General features: G+C 54.7%; 1 protein-coding gene across 13 annotated transcripts in view; it reads right to left on the bottom strand.

The window, feature by feature from the left end:
* Window positions 1-618: 618 nt before the first annotated feature.
* The window catches only part of MAST3 (microtubule associated serine/threonine kinase 3), a 34,099-nt gene continuing 14,938 nt past the window's right edge, over window positions 619-19,779 (bottom strand). For 7 of the 13 annotated variants that reach the window (XM_085562522.1, XM_031507130.3, XM_085562521.1 and 4 more), the window contains 26 exons: window positions 17,012-17,100; window positions 16,709-16,781; window positions 16,513-16,533; window positions 15,282-15,360; window positions 14,052-14,209; window positions 11,090-11,165; window positions 10,134-10,343; window positions 9,950-10,051; window positions 9,334-9,466; window positions 8,762-8,829; window positions 8,347-8,432; window positions 8,003-8,211; window positions 7,582-7,720; window positions 7,255-7,387; window positions 6,979-7,144; window positions 6,646-6,747; window positions 6,282-6,404; window positions 5,878-5,987; window positions 5,589-5,734; window positions 5,036-5,268; window positions 4,724-4,924; window positions 4,414-4,640; window positions 4,198-4,320; window positions 3,928-4,064; window positions 3,247-3,431; window positions 619-3,139 (listed from right to left, as the gene is read on the bottom strand). In XM_085562522.1, coding sequence (XP_085418648.1) covers window positions 2,139-3,139; window positions 3,247-3,431; window positions 3,928-4,064; window positions 4,198-4,320; window positions 4,414-4,640; window positions 4,724-4,924; window positions 5,036-5,268; window positions 5,589-5,734; window positions 5,878-5,987; window positions 6,282-6,404; window positions 6,646-6,747; window positions 6,979-7,144; window positions 7,255-7,387; window positions 7,582-7,720; window positions 8,003-8,211; window positions 8,347-8,432; window positions 8,762-8,829; window positions 9,334-9,466; window positions 9,950-10,051; window positions 10,134-10,343; window positions 11,090-11,165; window positions 14,052-14,209; window positions 15,282-15,360; window positions 16,513-16,533; window positions 16,709-16,781; window positions 17,012-17,100 — 4,330 coding nt within the window. In that variant the 3' untranslated portion in view covers window positions 619-2,138. Of the gene's footprint in view, window positions 3,140-3,246; window positions 3,432-3,927; window positions 4,065-4,197; window positions 4,321-4,413; window positions 4,641-4,723; window positions 4,925-5,035; window positions 5,269-5,588; window positions 5,735-5,877; window positions 5,988-6,281; window positions 6,405-6,645; window positions 6,748-6,978; window positions 7,145-7,254; window positions 7,388-7,581; window positions 7,721-8,002; window positions 8,212-8,346; window positions 8,433-8,761; window positions 8,830-9,333; window positions 9,467-9,949; window positions 10,052-10,133; window positions 10,344-11,089; window positions 11,166-14,051; window positions 14,210-15,281; window positions 15,361-16,512; window positions 16,534-16,708; window positions 16,782-17,011; window positions 17,101-18,156; window positions 19,433-19,779 lie in introns of those variants that run through there. The other 6 variants (XM_085562524.1, XM_085562527.1, XM_085562518.1 and 3 more) reach the window with 3 other exon arrangements.

Below are 19,779 nucleotides of genomic sequence, written 5' to 3'. Positions count from 1 at the left end.
ACCAGGATAGTACCAGGATAGAACCGGCGGCATTGTACCGGCATTGAACCGGGATTGTACCGCGATTGTATCAGGATTGAACCAGGAACAGGACACAGCACCAGCATTGAACCGGGATTGAACCAGGATTGTACTGGGATTGAACCAAGATCGAACCGGGATTGAACTGGCATAGCACTGGGATTGAACCGCAATTGTACTGGGAACGGGGCACGGCTCTGGCATTGAACCGGGATTAAACTGGGAACGGGGCACAGCACCGGACACTGGGCACTGCACTGGGCATGAGGCACTGGGCACAGCACAGGGACAGAGCATGGGGCATGGATTTGGGAATGGGGCATGGATTTGGGAATGGGCACACTTGGAGTGGGGCATGGCACCAAGCATGGGGCACTACCCTGGGCACAGGTGACAGCACTGGGGTGTGGGACACTGCTCCGAGCACCCACAGCCGGACCCGGTACCGGAGCCAGGCTGGGTGCCACCCACCCCGGTGCCACTGCAGGGCCACCTCCTCTCCCCTCCCAGCTGTCCTGGCACCCCTTCACCCCTCGCCATCGCCCCCAGAGCGGGCGCTCGCTGCCCTGCACGCTCCAGTGCCACTGGACACCACACTCAGCGCAAGGGACAATTTTAATCCAACATAAAACTTCCCGAAGGTACGAACAGAGCCGGGCACTGGGCAGGAAGACACAGTCCCCTTGGCTTTTAAGACAATTCCCATTTTAAAAATCCCCTTCCCACCCTATCCACGCCACCGTTGCGCAGCCAAGCCTCCCCATCCCACCGTGCCGGTGGGCAGGGGGTGCCCGGCGTCTCCCCAAAACCTCGCTGCCTTTCCAAGACCTTGATACAGAGAGTGGAGGGAGAAGCAAAGGAAACACAGAGCAGCTGTGGTTGCTCGTTTTTTTGGGGGGGGTTTAACAGCACCAGTTGAACGGGAGAAGCAGGATACGGAGCCTGGCACAAACCACACGTGCACAAAAGAATCCAACACGCAGCCCAAAAATCCACCGGGGGTACGGTGACACCTGATGGCAGCGGGGTTGGCAAACCAAGGATGTCCCCCTGTCACCACCATGGCACCAAACCATGGTGTGGGGGGAAATTCGGAACATGCATCAACAAATGGAAACGTTTATATCCCAGGAAACGGTAGATATGGGGGAGAAATGCTGGGTTGAGCTGTCGTTTGTTGGATAAAGAGCAACACGGGGGGAAAGAAAGGGGTAAAATTCCCAAATTAAGTGAAGCGGCACAGGTGCTTACTGGGTTGGGGTGATTTAAAAAAAAAAAGATAAATTGGGGTTTTTTTGTAGGTGTCTGTGTGCTAACCAACCAACACCATAGGATTGTGTGGGTTTTTTGAAAGAGCAAAAACTGACCCTAAAATTCCCATTACTATTCCTGTCTGGCCAGTATCTCAGTTTTCCCCACCTGGAAGGGCCAATGGAGCCAGGTGGTTATAAAATCATTAAATAAAATAATTAAAACCTTTTTATATCTCCTATAAGCTTATAAAATGATCCATATGCTCATCACCTGATGATTCATATGGAAAGGATATCCCCCCCTCTGCATCCCAGCCTGGAGCACCAGCATTTCAGGGATGTTGCTGTGGATTTGGGGTTTTGTTTTCATTTTAAATATTAGAATTATGGGGTTCTTAGGAGATCTGGGGTGTCTCCAGCTAGATTTGAAGTTTAAAAGTAGGGAAAAGCGAGTGGGTTAGAAAACAGTGGGCTGGGAGCTGGGAGACGCACGGGAAAGGCTGGGACTCCCAGAGCTGGGTTGGCCCCTGCGACAGTCCTGCACTGCCTGTTTAGCTTATAAAAAGTAATAAATTAATTAAGGAATATTTGCATCGAGTCCTTTCTGTACACAGAGGTTGGGGCCCAGCTGGGGAAACGCCGCTGCCGGAAAAGCTCCTGCGTCTCTATAAAAATATGAGCATCTTTCAGGGAGTACAAAAAGCCTTCCAGGGGGGGCGAAGTGCCGGGGCTCAGCCGGCCCAGCCAGGGTCCAGAGTGGCTCCGGGGATGCTTTTCTCATGGATTTGCCGCACAGAACGGGATGCTGGGGAGGCACTGGGATGCTGCAGGGAGCCCGAACCAGCCCTGGTGCCAGCGTGGGGCTCAGGCATGCTTGGCCCCGCTCCACACGCCCCGGGGAGCCGGGAGATGAGCACCCGTCGGCTCCTGGCCCTGTGCTGGCACTTGCCAGTGGCCGGGCGATCCCTGCCCGCAGTTCCGCTGCTGCTGGGAGCCACGGTCCCGGTGCTCGCACCCGTCCCACCACGGCAAGGAGATGCTGCTGCTTGGCTGCTCCGTGCTGCTGATGGGGTAGGAGCCCTGGCATTCCCACTCGGCCACCGCCGGCTCCTGCTCGTCGCTCTCCGAGCCCTGCACCGCGATCTGCGGCACCGTGCTGGGCTTCGGCTTCGGCGGCGCCTCCGCCGTGCCCTGCCCTTCTTCACTCTTGCCACCATCCTCGCCTCCCGCCGCCGTCTCCTGCTCGTCAAAACTCACTTCTTGAACCGCCTCTTGCTTCTTGAAGGAGTCCCGGCGCTCCGACAGGTTCAGGCGCCGCATCACCACCATCTCCTGGTCCCGGTCGTGGCGCTCGGCCAGCCGGGAGCTGGCGGGGTGGTAGCCGTGCTCCCCGGGCTGCGGCAGCGCGTCGCCCTCCGCGATGGGCTCCCCATCCAGCGTGGACATCTCCAGCCCCAGCTTGCGGCCGCCGCCGGTTTTCTTCTCGGCCAGGATGGTGACGATCTTCTCGGCCGACTGGACGCGCTTGAGGAGGGGGGAGCGGGGGCAGTCGGCGCTGCGGGGCCGGGAGCTCTGCCGGACGATGGTGGGGGGGGACAGGGTCTTGCCCTGGAAGGAATGGGGGGTTTTGGGGTACCCAGGGAGCGGAGATGGGGAGCGCTGCGGGGAAGGCGGGCGCTGGGCCGAGGAAGGGGTGCAGGCCAGGGGCGAGGGCGGGATGCTGCTGGTGGATTTGCGACGTCCCACTTTGTAGCGTGGCCCACCCAGTTTGGGGGCCAGCCCGTGCAGGGAGCTGGGGCGCACGTGGCCGGCGGGTGACGTTGGGGTGCTGGAGGAGGGAGAGGTGCTCTGAGGGGACACAGCATCTGCCGTACAAAGAGAAAAGGTCACTGTAGGGGTGGAGGGACACGGCCTCCCCGAAGGACACGCAGCATCCTGCCCTGCCCCGAGCCAGTATCCCCCCCTGGGGTACCTGAGGGCAGGTCGGGAGCGGGGCTGCGGCACGGTGTGGTGGGACCCGGGGACAGGCTGTGCGTGGGGGACTCCGGGAGGCTCTCACTGGAGGACAGCGAGTGATGGAGACCAGAGGAGAAGCTGCGGCTGGTGTGCAGGACCGACGACTGCTTGGAGATCTTCTTGAAAAGGGATTTTCTCCTGCTGGGGGGGACAGGAATTGTTACATTGTGCTCATGGGCATTCTGTTCTCCATTCCCTGGGACCCCTGTGACTCTGATCAGATAACCCTGGACCCTTCTTCCTGCCCTGACAGGGCTGGCAGAGAGCCAAGGAGCCCTCCCTGTCCAAAGTCTGTATAGACCCCTGACATTTCCTGTTTGTCCTCTTTTTGCCCTGCTCTCCCCATGGACATCACAGAATAAAGAGAGCTGAACCAACATATATCGGGGTAAGAGCCTCTTTTGGAAATCTTTGCCATCTCCTGATATTCCTCCCCTCAAAGCCTCAGATCTCTGGGCTAGCCTGGTAATTCAGGGGGAGTAACTTTGGCTTCTCCTCAAAGTTGTTAGTCTCACGTCTGCTCACCTCGTGGCAGCAGGACCAGACCCCACTGGACACCCTGATATGGCAGATGCAGAGCATTCCCCCAGTACCCCACACACTGGGACAAATTCCATTTTATCCCAGTTTTACCTACCTGTCTTGGCCGTCCCTTTTCCTGCTCTTTTTACTCCTCCGCGCCATCCTTGTCTTGGAGCTGTTTTTCCTTGCAGGACCGATTTTAATGGAGGTGTTTTCCAGGGCAGTGGTCCGCAGGGCCACTTTATTCCCACTCTGAGGGATGGAAAACAAATCTTTTCTAGCTCCAGATCCGACCAGCTCCTGCCTCAGCTGCCAGAGAAGGCAATGCCAGCAGGAAGCTGCTGAATTGGTGTTCTGGGAGAGCAGAGTGGCTGTGGTCACCCACCTTCAGCAGCAGCTCCACGACGTCCCGATGGACCAAACCCAGCACGGACTCTCCGTTCACGTGTGTGATGAGATCCCCTGCCCTCAGCCCGGCCTCCTGCGCGGGGCTCCCCTCCTCCACACTCTGCAACCCAAACAGAGAGGTTTTATTTGGGTGCCAGCTTCCTCCTGGGGTTTTCCCACTGGGAAAGGCACCGCTAGACCCCAGGGCACGTACCCAGACCATGTGGTGGACGGTGTAGACGTCGCTGTCGCCCATGTAGACGCGGATGGCTCGCAGGGTGAAGCCGTACTTCTTCCCCGAGCTGTGGATGATGATGGGTGGCCGCAGGCTGGCGATGGCCAGAGAGGAGTCTCGGCTCGGGGAGGAGTCCCGGGAAGAGGGGTTGGACGAGAGGGAGTGAGGGGAGATGGGGCTCATCAGGGCACTGCCACCAAAGTCATCTGCAAGCAGAAGGAGCCAGCTCAGCCCGGCAAAACCACGCGACAGTGGCCGTGCAGCAGGGCAAATCACACAGCACACAGACCTGAGGTGATGATGAGGGACAGGGCTGAGACAGAGGCAGATTTGGGCACACGGCTGCCCAGGGAGGCTCTCTGCCTGTCCGGCAAGTCCTTCTGGGTGCTCAGCCGACGGCCCCCGCTCGGCTCCAGGCTCCGGGGAGTCGAGTTCTTGGTGCCAGTGCTGTTGCTCCGCAGGCGGATGCGGTTCAGGCTGACCAGATCGGCTGCACGGAGAGGAGAAGGGAGAGTTTGGGGATGTGGAGAAGCCACCCCGGGCCGTGCAGGACCCTGGCTGTCCCCAGAGAACCCCACAGTGGTGCCCGCAGCCCACGCACCGGATAACGCCGACTGCTTCACCGCGCTGCCAGTCCCCACGTCCGAGTCTCCCACCACAAACTTGGGTTTCTCTGGCTTGGAGGACGCCACACAAGGGCTCTCATCCTCCGAGGAGAAGGCAAACTTGGGCATGGTGTCCAGGCTGAGGGTGCTGGGCAGCGCGGTGGGGCTGTGGCTCCGCTCGTGCCGGGAGCTGTAGGGCGTGGAGCTGCCGGACGTCCAGGAGCGGAGGCTGCGTGGGAAGAGCAGGAGGACTCAGGACAACCCAAGGTGGGCAAGGCACATGGCACTGAGCCACTGCAGCATGCCCAGGACACATCCCACCGACCCTGCAGATATAACACAAACCCTTGGGTGCCATCACAAACCCGTGATGCCAGCATAGAGCCTGGTCCCGGCACAAACCCTCAGTGTTGGCACAAACTCTTGGTCCTGACACAAACCCTCAGTGCTGACACAAGCCCTCAGTGCTGGCACAAACCCTTGGTGCTGGCATAAGCCCTGGGCACTGGCAAGAGCCCACGCCAGCAGTGCAGCCCCCCGGCCACGCACCGGGGCTCGGTGCCCGCTGGCCGGCTCCTGTCCTCGTCTCCCGAGTGCCGGTCCCACCGCTCCTCTTTGTCATCGCAGTGGCTCCGGTCAGAGGAGGAGAGGCTGAGCGTGGAGTTGACTGCCAGGAATTCTGAGCTGCTGTACACCTGAGAAGGAGAGGAGCCATCAGCAAGGAGCAGAAATTCGGGAATTTGGGCACTGTGGTGTCAGCCAGGACAGCGATGCTCGGCACAGCCGCACTGGTTGTGGTGCCAAAGCATTTTGGGTGCTGCAGGAGGGGCTGGAGCACCTTGCTGAAGCGGTGGGAGCAGGAGGAGAACTGCCCGATCTCCACCGATGATTCCTCGTCGTTGGTTTCCTCATCCTCTGAATCCAAGTGACGATACCGCTCAGAGCGAGCTGCAGGCAAGAGCCAGAGGGGGAAGGGATGTCACCCAGCCTGCAACACCCCACATCCTGGGCCCATGGGACCTACACCCAAAGGGTGACAGCCCAGCCCCAAGTCCCAGGGGAGTTTTGGGGGGAAGAAGCAGGTATGGGTGAGCAGCCTGGAAAGAGGATTGTATCTGTTTTGTCACTTGGGTTGTAAAGCGACAAGCTTCACCCAGCAGATTTTATGCCCCATGGGAGCATTCAAAGTGCAGCTGGGATAATGGATTGGCAGAAGTGGAAGAGAGATGGATTTGGCCTCACTGTCAAAGTAGCTGGTGTCATCCTCCGACTCCAGCTGGGGGATGAACTCAGCCTTCTGCCGCAGCAGCCCGTTCCAGTCCAGATGGAGGAAGAAGGAATGGTGCTTCACCTCATGTGCACCTCCTGCCAGGCAGAGAAACCCGTGTGAGAGGCATGGGGCAGGATCCAGGATGCTCCCACTCTCACCCCAAACAAAAGGACAGTCTGTGCTCTACACAGAACAAACGGCTTTATAAAGGTGGACAGGAGCCCTGTGCAGCCTTTTTGGGGGAACCCCGTGGTAGGACATGCTCTGGACTCAAAGCCACGCAGATTTGATGGGAATGAAGGTGCCAGGAGACCCCGAGGGGGCTGCCGTGCGTACCAGTGCCCAGGCGCTCGAGGGGACACTGCCTCAGCAAGCGTGTGATCAGGTCCTGGGCATCTGCAGGGAGAGCCTCGTCCCCTTCCGGCCACATAATTTCATCTGCAAGGAAAAAGGAAAAGGGGTTTGGGGTGGCTGGAAGGGTTTGGACACTTCTGGGCAACAGGAAAGTCTCATCAGGGGAAGAGCCCTCCCAAAGAGGGAAGTCAAAGCTTGAGGAGCCTCCTCGCTGTTCAGCGAGGGTGACAGGAAGGAATGAAGGTCCCCACGTGTTAAAGAATGAGCCTTGGCTCTGGGAACACAAACTTACACAAACTTGCCCCTGACACTCACCACTGATGACCTGCCCGAAGAGCTCCTCGGGGGTGTCTCCAAAGAAGGGGACGCAGCCCACCAGGAACTCGTAGAGGATGATGCCCATGGCCCACCAGTCCACGGGCTTCCCGTAGCCCTGGATGAGGATGACTTCGGGGGCAATGTACTCAGGAGTGCCACACACCTGTGTGGGAAGCAGGGGCTGACACCTCTGCAGTGACCTTTGCAACAAACCCCGAGGTTATCTGGAACCCTCGTGATGGCAGGTCAGCCACGTGCAGCAGGACCTCGTACCTGCTTGTCCATGAACTCCCGTGTGTCCTTCTCCATGTGCCCTTCGTAGAGGTTGGTGGTCATGTTCATCAGGCCAATCTTTGACAGACCAAAGTCTGTTAGCTTTATGTGGCCCATGGAGGTGATGAGCAAACTGCAAGAGAAGACAGACACCCCACAATGCTGCTGTTTGCTTCTGGGGAAACCTGAGATGGACCAGCCTCACCCCAGGGCCTCTGGTCCTGATACAACAATCTCTGAGGTACAAAACCCATTCTGCCCCTCCCTCTTGGCTTTCCCTTCCCCATTCAAAGCCCAGCCTTGCTCAGACCTGACCCACAGCCTCACTTGTCAGGTTTGAGGTCCCGGTGGACGATGCCGTAGTTGTGGAGATACTCCAGTGCAAGAACAGTCTCAGCAAAGTACATCTTGGCCATGTCGACGGGCAGCGGGCCCATGTTCTTCAGCAAGGTGGCACAATCCCCTCCTGTGGGAACACGGGGGGCTCAGGGAAGGCAGCGAGGTGAGCAGGACCAGCAGGTTCCCAGCCAGCCCCTTGAGCAGCTGACCCCCAGGCATATGGCACAAACGCTCTCCCAGGTGACCATGGCCACCACCTTCATCAAGGAGATCCAAATCATCTCCTTGTGCTTCCCTCTGCTCCCTGGAGCAAAGCAGAGCAGGAGATGTCCAGGTGGTGTCCTTGATGCTCAGACTTTGATATCGTCCCCTCCTCCCTGCACTGTCCAGCCCCGAGTCCTGCTCTCACCTTCCACGTACTCCATGACCATGCAGAGGTGTCGCTTGGTCTCGAAGGAGCAGAACATGCTGACCACGAAGGGGTTCTCAGCAAAGGTGAGGATGTCCCTCTCCACGAACACCTGCTGGATCTGGTTCCTCAGGATAAGGTTCTGCTTGTTGATTTTCTTCAGGGCGAAGCGCTGCCGCGTCTCCCTGTGCCTTACCAGGTACACGGCCCTGGAGGAACGGCTGGACCTCAACACAGGTGCTCCAGCCACCAGCATTGACCACCCCACACCGTGGGGCATGGACAAAGAAGGGCTTTGGAGTCATTTACAGATGGAGACAACTGATAGGAACTCCCCAACTCACCCGTAAGCCCCGTTGCTGATCAGCTTGATGGTCTCAAAGTCCCCCTCGCAGGGCTTCCTCCGCGGGACGGGGACTGAAGGCTGGCTCTGAGAAAGACACAGGTTTTTAATGCAGGCAGGAATTCACCCAGCACCATCATGTACCACCTCCAAAAGCTTCTTTCTGCCAGAGCCCTCTCCAGTCACAAACCCAAGCCAGAAGGCCGAGATGCTCTGCAGATCAAGAGCCCACACTGAGCTCTGTCCAATCAAGAAACCAAAGGAGGGCCTGTGAGACTTTCCCCATCAATCACCCCTGGGGACAATCCAAAGTGAACAGCTCCCAGTCTAGGACAGCTGCGAGGAGCTCTGGTGAGGGCTGAGGTGGGAGGAAGCTGGAGGCAGCAGGGGGGACATGCAGGTGGGACCACACTCACCTCACAGGTGTCATCGTTCTCTGGTGTGATGGTGTTCCCGCTGTCGAAGTGATCCAGCTGCCCCATTTCTGCAGATGACAGGGTTGGTTTTCACTTTCCTCACACTCAACACCCACCAACATCACCCCCTGCCCAACCACTCTCCCCTCAAACTCAGAGACACCGTGGGCATTTGGCCACATGCTTTGCTTGAGCTATTGTATGGAGAAATTCAGGTCATGACGTTAAGAGGTTCAACACAAGGTTAAACATTTATATAATTCTTTTTTTTTTTTAATAGTCATTCCTGCATTCTCCAGGGATTATGATTCTCCCCCAGGGCCATGGATTAAGTGTTTCTGAGCTTAATCTGCTTTGCTGGATGTGTTGGAAGCAATAATAAGGGATGTGGGGCTGGCCAGCAGGACTTGGCCATCGTCCTGGTCCTGCTGTGACCTCCCCACCATGACACCAGCTCAGCCCTACAGGTCTCCCTGACACCTCCCAGTGCTCAGTCGTGATCACCAGTGGCCAAACTGGGAGTCCACATCCTGCTGCAGAGCTCAGAGCCCCCAGCCCAAGTGCTTCCCTACCCTCCAGGGGGTCCTTGACGAGCCCCAGTTGGCTGATGATGTAGCGGGGAATATCGGTCTTTATTCCCTGGCCAACTTTGGCGTGTCCTTCTGCAGCTTCCAGGAGATGGTAAAACTCCTCTGGGTCGAACTCCTGGATGGGGAAAACCAAGCACAGCTGAGGAGAGAGATTTTGCAAAGCTGAACTTTTCCTCTAAGCCTTGCAGGTGACACCTGTAATTTGGGACAGGCTCCAGATGCATCATTCCCTTGTCATTCCCCAGGTCAAGGGTGATGGAAAAAAAAAAGCAGCTCTGTGAGTTGGCCTTGGAAGGAAAGCTAAGGGAGATGAAAATTCCATCAGGAACCACAGCACAAGGTCACTGCTTTAGAAATTCAGCAAACCAACCAAAAATAAAAAAAACCTGAAAACCACAGAGTCACAGAATGGTTTGGGCTGGAAAGGAACTTAGAGATCATCCCATTCCAACACCCTGCCATGGGCAGGGACACCTCCCACCATCCCAAGACCTGCCCAACGTGGCCTTGGACACTTCCAGGGATATCCTAGAGGCTTTGCCTTCTCTCTGGGCTGGCACAGACCATGAAAGACAAGACAGAAGCTTCCATGTCTTACCAGGCACTCTAGAAGTCGGGCAGGCCGGGAGATGATGATCAGCAGCTTCCTCACCAGCTGGTCAATGAACTTCACTTCCTCACTCTCAGAACGCTCCTGAGCCTGGTGGGAATGGAGACAGAAGCCAGGTGTCTCTTGGTGGCCTCACGAGGTGGCACCAGGCAGGGAATTGCCTCAAACTCACGTCTCGGAGCATCTTCTCCAGTTTCTCCTGCAGCTCCATGAAGTAGCGGGAGGTGATGAGAGCTCCCTGGGACTTGGCCAGGCAGTCTCGGGCCAGCTCGATGATCTGGTGGTGGATGAAGCCCAGCACCCCATCAGCCAGGGGCAGGGTGCTGCTCGGGGAGAAGTTTGTGATGGTGTCCTGCAGGCGCTCCTCCATCTGGGCTGTGGCCTGCAAGGCAGAGTGGATGGTGATGGCCAGGAACACACGTCCCCATGCCACAGGTTTGGCCAGCCAGGATCTCATCCTGCCTCCTGCACTGGGTTTGGCCAGCCAGGATCTCACCCTACCACCTCCTGCACTGCATTTTATCAGTCAGGATCTCATCCCACCACCTCCTGCATTTCATTTGACCATCCAGGATCTCACCCTACCTCTTGCACTGGGTTTGGCCACCCAGAATCTCATCCCACCACCTCCTGCACTGGGTTTGGTCAGCCAGGACCTCATCCCACCATCTCCTGCACTGGGTTTGGCCAGCCAGGATCTCACCCTACCACCTCCTGCACTGCATTTTATCAGTCAGGATCTCATCCCACCACCTCCTGCATTTGATTTGACTATCCAGGATCTCATCCCACCACCTCCTGCACTGGGTTTGGCCACCCAGAATCTCATCCCACCACCTCCTGCAGCTCAAATATCCACATTCACGTCAAGGCCCCACCTGGGAACCAGCTTCCAACAGACTGGAAAAGTTCTACCAAAGTCTCCAGAGATCTCTGCCTGCTTGTGTGACGGGGCACTTGTGTGGATAATAAACCACAGGTTTGTTATGTCTCCAGTGTCCCCAACACCCCCCATGATCTACCCATGCATTCCCTACTCCCACAGGGTGGAGAGGTTGTTCTGGAGAAGGTGCTGCCAGGATGCCACGGAGGCACCAACAGGCTCATCCCCCAAGTCCTGGCCGTTACCTTGGGGAACCTCTCCTTGTAGACATGGTTCATCATCACCACCTCATTATCAAACGTTCCGCTCGTGCGTCCAGGGCTGCGGAGGGAGGAGAAGGGCGTTACGAGGTTCAAGCCATTCACATCTATGCAAACAGTCACTACTCCTGGGGAGCAATTTGGTGCCTCCTCCTCACTCCTGGTTCCAAGTGGTTAAAACTCATCCAAGTGGAGCCACCAGCCTTGGGCCAGCACTTCCAGCAGCATCCCAGACACTGGAGGTCCCTGGGGTGTGGTCTAGGGAAGCTTAACCCAGGTCCCCAAACACAAGTCACTTGGAAATACAGCACTGAGATGTTCCATCATCCATTCAGCTTTGAAGAATGAGCTCATCTTTCCCTTCCTCTGGATCCCACAATTTCCTGCTGTTGTTGCCATTTTTGCAGCTCACCAGCAGACAAAAAACCCAACCAAACCTCATGGTGGACGCAGCAACCTTCATTAAACATGGTTTTCCTCCTTCCCTCACCCAGCACTGCCCCTTCCAGGGCTCTCCCTGGTGATCCCATTATGCAAAGCAAGTCACAGGAGCAGCCAGCAACTCATCAACCACTATAAAATAATAAACGTGGTGATTAAAACCAGCCCCAGCCCTGCCCCAGCCTTTGCTGTGCCAACTGCAGAACTGGCATCTCCTCGGTGAAAATCTCACCACCTACAAACACCAGTCAGATAATTAATCTGATTTTAATTAAATTTCAGCCAGCAACATGCAGGGCTGCAGCTCTGCCTCTGGTGGCAAAGAGGGCTGGGAGATTTTTCAGATGGAAAAGAGGATTTAACTAAAACATCCCCTGCAAAAAGCACAAGCCTCTGGTGCTGGGCAGTGTGGGTGGCTCCCTGCACAGGTGGAGCTCAGCAGGTACAGCTGAGGATCAGCTCACACAATGCTGTGGCCACTGGCTCAATGCCTTCTCCAAATTTTCCTCTCTCCAGTCCACAAATGACCATTTCACCTGCATTCCTTGAGTTTTGTTTTTGGGGTTTTTTTTTGTTTGTTTGTTTGTTTTGTTGGGTTTTTTTTGTTTTCTTTTGTAGAGGCAAAGGCCACTCCCAGCAAGCAAAGATGATGTTTTCTGATCCGAGACCAGAAATGGGATTTTTATTTTTTAAAAGCAGGTAAGTCATACAAGGATGGCCACTGCTTGGGCTTCTGCTTGGTGATCCCTTCTTTGCCACCAAAATCATTCAGACAACCGAGCAAGAGGCTGCAAACCAACTACTGTGGAACAAATCCCAGTTTCAACAGCTTCAGCTCTAGGAGACAGCTATTGCCTGCTGCCAGGAGAGCCGTGCCACATCCCAAAAGCTGAGAAGATGCTGAGAACCAGACCATGGAGCTTAGGATCACAGAATCATGGAATACTTTGGCACCTTCCACCAGGCAGGTCACTCAGAGCCCCATCCACCCTGACCTTGAATATTTCCAGGGATGAAGCACCTACAGCCTCAAGCCAAAGTTTCTCCACTTCCCTGCCAGGGGAAATCCCATATCAGGGTTTGGGATATGGGAGAAGCAAATCCTGTGAGAGGCAGGGGTCTCTGAAAAACCACACCAGGTCCCCTGTCCCACATTCTTCAAGGTCCAGAACAGGATCCTCCTCACCACATGGAGGACATGAAAAAGGTCTCCACTCCCTGGGTAAATTACAAGGTTGTTATAGAATATCAGGGTGTACTTTTAATCCCGACTAGAAAGTACCTAATGTAAAAGAAACTAAAAAGGAGAACCTTAAAAGTCCTCAAGGAGATTCCCTCTAGAAATTGGAAATATTTTTCTCCAGCCAAATTCTGACCCAAGAGTATTTCCTGCTTTCCTAAAGAAACAGAGATTAAGCCAAAATACCCAGGGAACAAAAAAAGACACCAGGATATAGTTAAACTGTATCTAGAACAACTATATGATACTGGCATCCTGTATAGATGTGAATTTAAACATATCATTTCATACAAAGATTATAGCAGGACCAGGACATCCCAGGAACAGCTGGTGAGAGGGCAGAGGATGCCCTGGATGTGCCAGCACCCAGTGGTTGGAAATGGGGCTGTGTATTCTATTCCCATCTGTCAGAGGAGGAGCAGTTCTCTTCTGTTCATTGGGCAGGTTTCTTTATCTCTCCCACAGCCAATCCTCCCTCCAGGAGATCTCTTCTGTTAATGGGCCATTAATTATAAATTAACTTCTGTTCATGGGCCAGTGAGTGTCCCTGCATGGCTGATAAAATTCCATCATCCCACTGGGAGAGGCTCCGCCCAGGAGTGGAGCCGAGCATTCCTACCTGGATCCAATCTGACCTGGGAACAGCACAGCAGCCTTTGCCCCCTGCATTCCCAGAGGAGCAGCTTTCTTCCCCCTGCATTCCCAGAGGAGCAGCTTCCTTCCCCCTGCATTCCCAGAGGAGCAGCTTTCTTCCCCCTGCATTCCCAGAGGAGCAGCTTCCTTCCCCCTGCATTCCCAGAGGAGCAGCTTCCTTCCCCCTGCATTCCCAGAGGAGCAGCTTCCTTCCCCACTGCATTCCCAGAGGAGCCCAGGCCCATCTCCCCCAGCCCTGGAGCTCCAGAGGAAAACTCCCCCCTTGTGCAGGATCCTGCTCCAGCAGAAGCACAGCTGGCACTGCAGGAGGGCTGAGCCCCCCTGGGATGGGGCTGAGCCACCTCCCTAACCCACAGGGGGACAGGGCCTGCTCTGACTCTGTTAGTGGTTTGTTTTCTTTTTTGCACTATTACATTTGTATTTTTAATTTTCCTAGTGCAGAATTGTTATTCCTATTCCCACACCTTTGCCTGACAGCCTTTCAATTTCAAAATTATCATAACTCAGAGGGAGGGGGTTTACATTTTCCCTTTCAGGGGAGGCTGCTGCCTCCCTTAGCAGACACCTGGCTTTCCAAACCAAGACAGTCGTGTCCCGGGAGCTGCTTCCCACCTGAGGCTCCTGGACCGGGGCCGCAGGCAGGGCGAGTGCCTGCCCTCCTCGTCCGTGACGCTCTCCGTACTGCGGAAATGCTTAGAAAGGAAATGCAGCTCGTCGGGGGTGGGCTGGTACGGCAGCTGGTGCAGGCGCTCCTGGGAGGATGAAGATGACTGGGAACAGAGAGAGGGATGAAGGAGATCAGTGCTGGGGCTGTGCTTCCCGGCCCGTGAGGGAAATATCCCTTGGAGACTCTTAGGAGGCTGGAAACACTGACAGGCAGCATGGGGCAGGTTTGGGAGTGTGAAATGGGGAGAGGAGCAGTCTGGGGAGGGCTGCACTGCTCACTGCCAGCCCAAAATCCCCCATTTCCCACTCAATTCAGCTTCACTGAGCCCCATCCCTTGTAACTCCAGCGTCCCAGGCAGCTCAGGCCTGTCACACCCAGGGATGCTGTAACCCCAGGGATGCTGTAACCCCAGGGATGCTGTAACTTCCAGGGATGCTGTAACTCCCAGGGTTCTATAACCCCAGGGATACTGTAACCCCAGGGATGCTGTAACCCCAGGGATGCTGTAACCCCAGGGATGCTGTAACTTCCAGGGATGCTGTAACTCCCAGGGTTCTATAACCCCAGGGATGCTGTAACCCCAGGGATGCTGTAACCCCAGGGATGCTGCAACCCCAGGGATGCTCTGATGTGCAGGGATGCTGTAACTCCCAGGATTCTGTAACCCCAGGGATGCTGTAACTTCCAGGGATGCTGTAACTCCCAGGATTCCGTAACCCCAGGGATGCTGTAACTGCCAGGGATGCTGTAACTTCCAGGGATGTTCTGATGTCCAGGGATGCTGTAACTCCCAGGGAGGCTGTAACCCCAGGGATGATTGAACCCCAGGGATGCTCTGATGTCCAAGGATGCTGTAACCCTAGGACACAGTAACCCCATGGATGCTGTAACCCCAGGAACACTGTAACCCTAGGACACAATAATTCCCAGAGATAATGTAACCCAGGGATGAAGTTAACCCAGAGATGCTCTAATGGGACACTGCAATCCCCAGGGGTGCTGCAAGCCCCCCCAGCCAAGCCTTATTACTTACTTAAAAGCTCACTTGGGAAGCAGGATGCAGCTAAAGCACACGGTCCTTTAGAACCCAGCACCATGGGGCTTGGGAGGCATTTCACCAAAAATCAGGGGGTTTAGGATCTTATCATCTGCTACCATGAGAAAGCAAATGTTACCGAGACCGTGGAGCTGGGGGTGTTGGTCCCATAGCCAGAGGAGGGTAACGAAGCCAGTGACCACCTTCTGCCATCAGCCCTGCCAGTGCAAACACAACAGTCACACACAGGGGAAAAAACCCAGCATCGAAATGCAAATCAACACCATCAGAGCCAAAAGCTGGGGAACAGGACACAGGCGTGGCTTGAGGAATAAAGTCCTAAAACCTCTTTTCGGACTGGACTGAAATGGGGTGAAATAAGGGCTTTGAAGAAGGTGAGGGGGGCAGGGGCAGGGGCAGGCAGCAGCAGGGTCACTGTGAAAGAACAGAGCTGGGGCTCCATTGAATCCATTTCAGAGAGGGCAAAAAACAGAAGCCTGCCAGAGTCTGATTTTTAATTAGAGCAAAATTCAGCCTGCTGGGAGTCTTCTTGGTGAGAAACTGGAATTCCCAAAGACTCATCCTGAGACAGCAGGCGCTGGGGAGCAGAGCCTGGCCATAAACAGGAAGGGAACTGCTCACACGCAGGCAAATGCTTCCTCTTGGAGATGTTTCCAAGGGATGGGGACACAGCCAGGTCAAGACGAGGCCCTTCACCTCCCACTGCCATTTCCCATGTGGGGTCAAGGACAGCAGGAGCTGGCAGGGTGCCACATCCAGCTCCAGCACTCACAAACTCCTGACCCCACAGCCTGTTACAAGTGTGCAAACCACCCAAGAGCCTCAGGCTTGTTTCCACGCCACGATTGATGGGTTAAAATCAACCACCCGCCCTCCAAGGGTGCAATTAATTAATTAGTTAAGCAGGGTTGGCTGGCTGCATCTGGGGTGGTGTGAGCTGGGGAGGGGATGCAGCAGGATCTGCCTCTGTGGGGACCTGGATGAACATCCATCCCTGGACATCTTCTGAGAATCCATCAGGAATTTGAGATGGGGCTGAACACGTGGCCAGGGGTGGTGTGATGGGAACAGAGATATTTCTGCTCCCAGAGCTGCAGGGAGCTCAGTCCTGGTGCAAAATTTCCCACACAGGGATGCAAACAGAGAATCAGAGTCCCAGACGGGCTTGCATTGGAAAGGACTTCAAAGACCCAGTCCCACTCCCTGCCATGTGCAGAGAAACCTTCCACTTGGGCAGATTGCTCCAAGTCCTGTCCAGATTGGCCCTGAACACTTAGAAAAGAAGGTCCCCAAGGATGTGGAGCAGACACCTCCCCAAAATGCATCCCTTGCCCATCCCTGGTACTTGCCTGTCAGTCCGAGGAGCATGGCTGGGGTGGTGGGAGGATCCAGTCATGGCAGAGGAAACACCACCAGGCCAGAAACCAGGCAGAAGAAAAGCAAAAATAAAAGCAAAAAAAGCCACCTGAGATCAACAGAACAGTTCCCTGGTGGGGGAATGATCTTTACAAGTGAATATTTCCTGCTCTGGGGCTGGGAGCTCACCTGCGAGCGAAGGGGAAGTTGATGGAGGTGCTGGCAGAGAAGTTCCGTGGGCTGTCCAAGGGACTGCTCCCAGCTGCAGGGAAAAAGGGGAGAAATTAATCCCAAAACCCACCCCAGTACAATGTCCAAATTGTTTTGGGCTGCTTCTTCAGGGAAAGTCTTTAAGGCACTTCCCAACCTATTTCCCCCCAATGGAAAAGGCACCTGGAGCCAGTCCAGTGCTGCTAACGAGGTGCAAAGCCCTACAAAATATTTGGGTAATTTTGGGAGATGCTGAACCCATCCACTGGGACAATCCCTTACCTGTTGGCACGGAGAGAGGGGAGAGAGGCCGTGAGAGGGTCGGAGAGGGGGTGCCCACCACTAAACTCTTCCTATTGCTGCTTCTGCAACTGGGGAAGAAAGAGAGGGAATTAATTCAGGGAATCCATGACAGCCAGAGCTGGATGGGCTCAGTCACATAAATATCTGCTTGCACATGAATTCCTGTGCCAGGGAACAGAGCTGCTGTCACCCCACTGATTACAGATCTCCTGCCACAGGGAAGATCCATCCTCAGGCCCAGAGCTGCTGGAGATGGGCAGAGAGGGTTATTTTTAACAAAGAACTGTCCCAGCAAGGTCCCACTTCTGGTTTTGGCTCGCTGGGGAGGGCAGAGGCAGGAGGCCCCTTGGGCAACAGCCCCAGGCAGGAATAGAAAAAGGGATGTAAAAGGAGGAAGCAGTGGAAATGCCAAGCAGCCACAACCTGACGGGGTCCAGTGCATGGAAAATGCTCCCAGTTCCTATAAATCTCCCTGCCCTTGGTGGTCCCCATGTCACAGCAGAGAGGACAGTCCCAGCCCTCTGGGACTGCAATGTCAGCAGGAATTTGTGGGAATTTTGCCCCAGCTGGGCTATGCTCTGTATGGCAGCAGGAGGGAGCACCAGCACCCTGACACCCCAAAAGTCCCCAAAAATCCCATCCTGGTACCACAGCCCAGCATCCCACAGAACATCTCTGCAAGGCCACATCCACAAGCACAGGGTCTTCACATCCCCATCTCCATTCCCAGCTCACAAGCTTTCAATCTTCACAGGAATTTTAGTTTTCCTTTCAGCCCTGAGTCCAAGGCTGCCTTGCAAGAGTGGCTCAGCTTCAAAAATTCCCACTGCTGCTCCCCATTCTTGCTGTACCCCACTGCCACATTTCAACCCCTTTAAAATACTATGGGCTCATGTTGGAACTCAAAATGTCTCTCAGACATTTTTAGAGGTTCCAGGCCTTGGTCAGAAGCATTTGAGACCCTGGCAGGCAGCTGCAAACAGCTGTGATTTTGGGTTTGAGCCATGGAATGAGTTACCAACTTTGGAGGTGGAACAAGCAGTCACAAAGGGTTAGATAGGATAGTAAAAGTAGTTACAAAACAGAGGGGAATTTTTTAGTGTTGTACAGGGGGGTTTTAGCACCTGTCCAGGGAGGTTTTACTTTGTACATGGGGGTCAGAAGTTCTAAGATGGAGGAAAGTGGGCTGATCCTGTTCTTCCTCCTTCTTCTTCCTCACCTCCATGTTCTTGGTGATGTTGGCACTCACAGATTGGTTTAGAGTAGAAAAACACTTTGTAATATAGGTAGTAGGTATTGGGGGAAAACTGTAAACATGTAATACATAATGTACCATATAAAAGATAGAAAAGCACCATTTAATATAGGTAATAGGCATTGGGGAAAAACTGTAAACATGTAACACGTAATGTACCATATAAAAGATAGAAAAGCACAATTTAATATAGGTAATAGGCATTGGGAAAAACTGTAACCATGTAACACGTAATGTACCATATAAAAGATAGAAAAGCACAATTTAATATAGGTAATAGGCATTGGGAAAAACTGTAAACATGTAACACGTAATGTACCATATAAAAGATAGAAAAGCACCATTTAATATAGGTAATAGGCATTGGGAAAAACTGTAACCATGTCACACGTAATGTACCATATAAAAGAGAGCAGCAGCCCTGGCGGGGAGAGAAGAAGCAGTCGGGGTCAGAGAGGATGTCAGGGTGTGTGTGTGCCTCTGCCTGAGCTGTGAGCAAACCACAGCAGCCCAAGGAGAAAATCTTTTAGATAACTCACAATAAACTGCCTTGAGACCAAACAACAAGAGGCTGCAGAGCTTTCTTTGGAAGCTCGGGTTGGAGGAGAGACTTTTCCACCACACGAGACCCCAGAGCAAGGCCGGGGTTCTCACAGGCTCATGTAAGTTCTCCTTCACTCTGCCAAGAGGAAACTGCAAATATCCCCGGCACAGAGCAGAAGCTCAGGCACAAGGACGAGCCTCCCCTTGCCCTGTTTCCGCTTCCTCGGGCTGCAGATTCTGCACAGACACCGGGTTTCCTCACCGGGCTGGGAACAGGAACCCACAGAGATGCAACTAATTAAAGAACAGCTTTGAACATCACACCACGGCCACCAACACCCACAGCACTCAGGGGTGAGCTGGAAGCAAAGGGATTCTCCACGGATCCCAAAACCAGAAGGGAGGGGCAGGTGTGGCATCCAGGGTGTAAAGGACAGTGATTCACAACAGGTCGCTCCAGGTGGGTGTACAAGACACAGCCAAGGTGGGGTCAGAGCTCCACATGCATGGACAGAGCTCCAGACGTGTGTGGAGCTGCACACGCATGGACAGAGCTGCATACGCATGGACAGAGCTGCACACACATGGACAGAGCTCCACACACATGGACAGAGCTGCACACGCATGGACAGAGCTGCACACGCATGGACAGAGCTCCAGACATGTGTGTGGAGCTGCACACGCATGGACAGAGCTCCACACATGGACAGAGATCCACACACATGGACAGAGCTCCAGACATGTGTGTGGAGCTGCACACGCATGGACAGAGCTGCACACACATGTACAGAGCTCCACACATGGACAGAGCTGCACACACATGGACAGAGATCCACACCTGACATCTAGCACCCCCACCTCCCTCTCGTAGCTCTCCCCTGCTCTGGTTTTAGTGGAGCTAAAACCAGGAGCCCCAACTCTTTTGAAAGTCACCAGGGAACTGCTTGGG

Source organism: Lonchura striata, chromosome 28 (assembly GCF_050655825.1).
Source record: "Lonchura striata isolate lonStrDom1 chromosome 28, ASM5065582v1, whole genome shotgun sequence".
In the NCBI taxonomy this organism is placed as follows: Eukaryota; Metazoa; Chordata; class Aves; order Passeriformes; family Estrildidae; genus Lonchura; species Lonchura striata.
The sequence above is the reverse complement of the archived record's forward strand: the minus strand, read 5'-3'. Positions and strand labels throughout refer to the sequence as shown.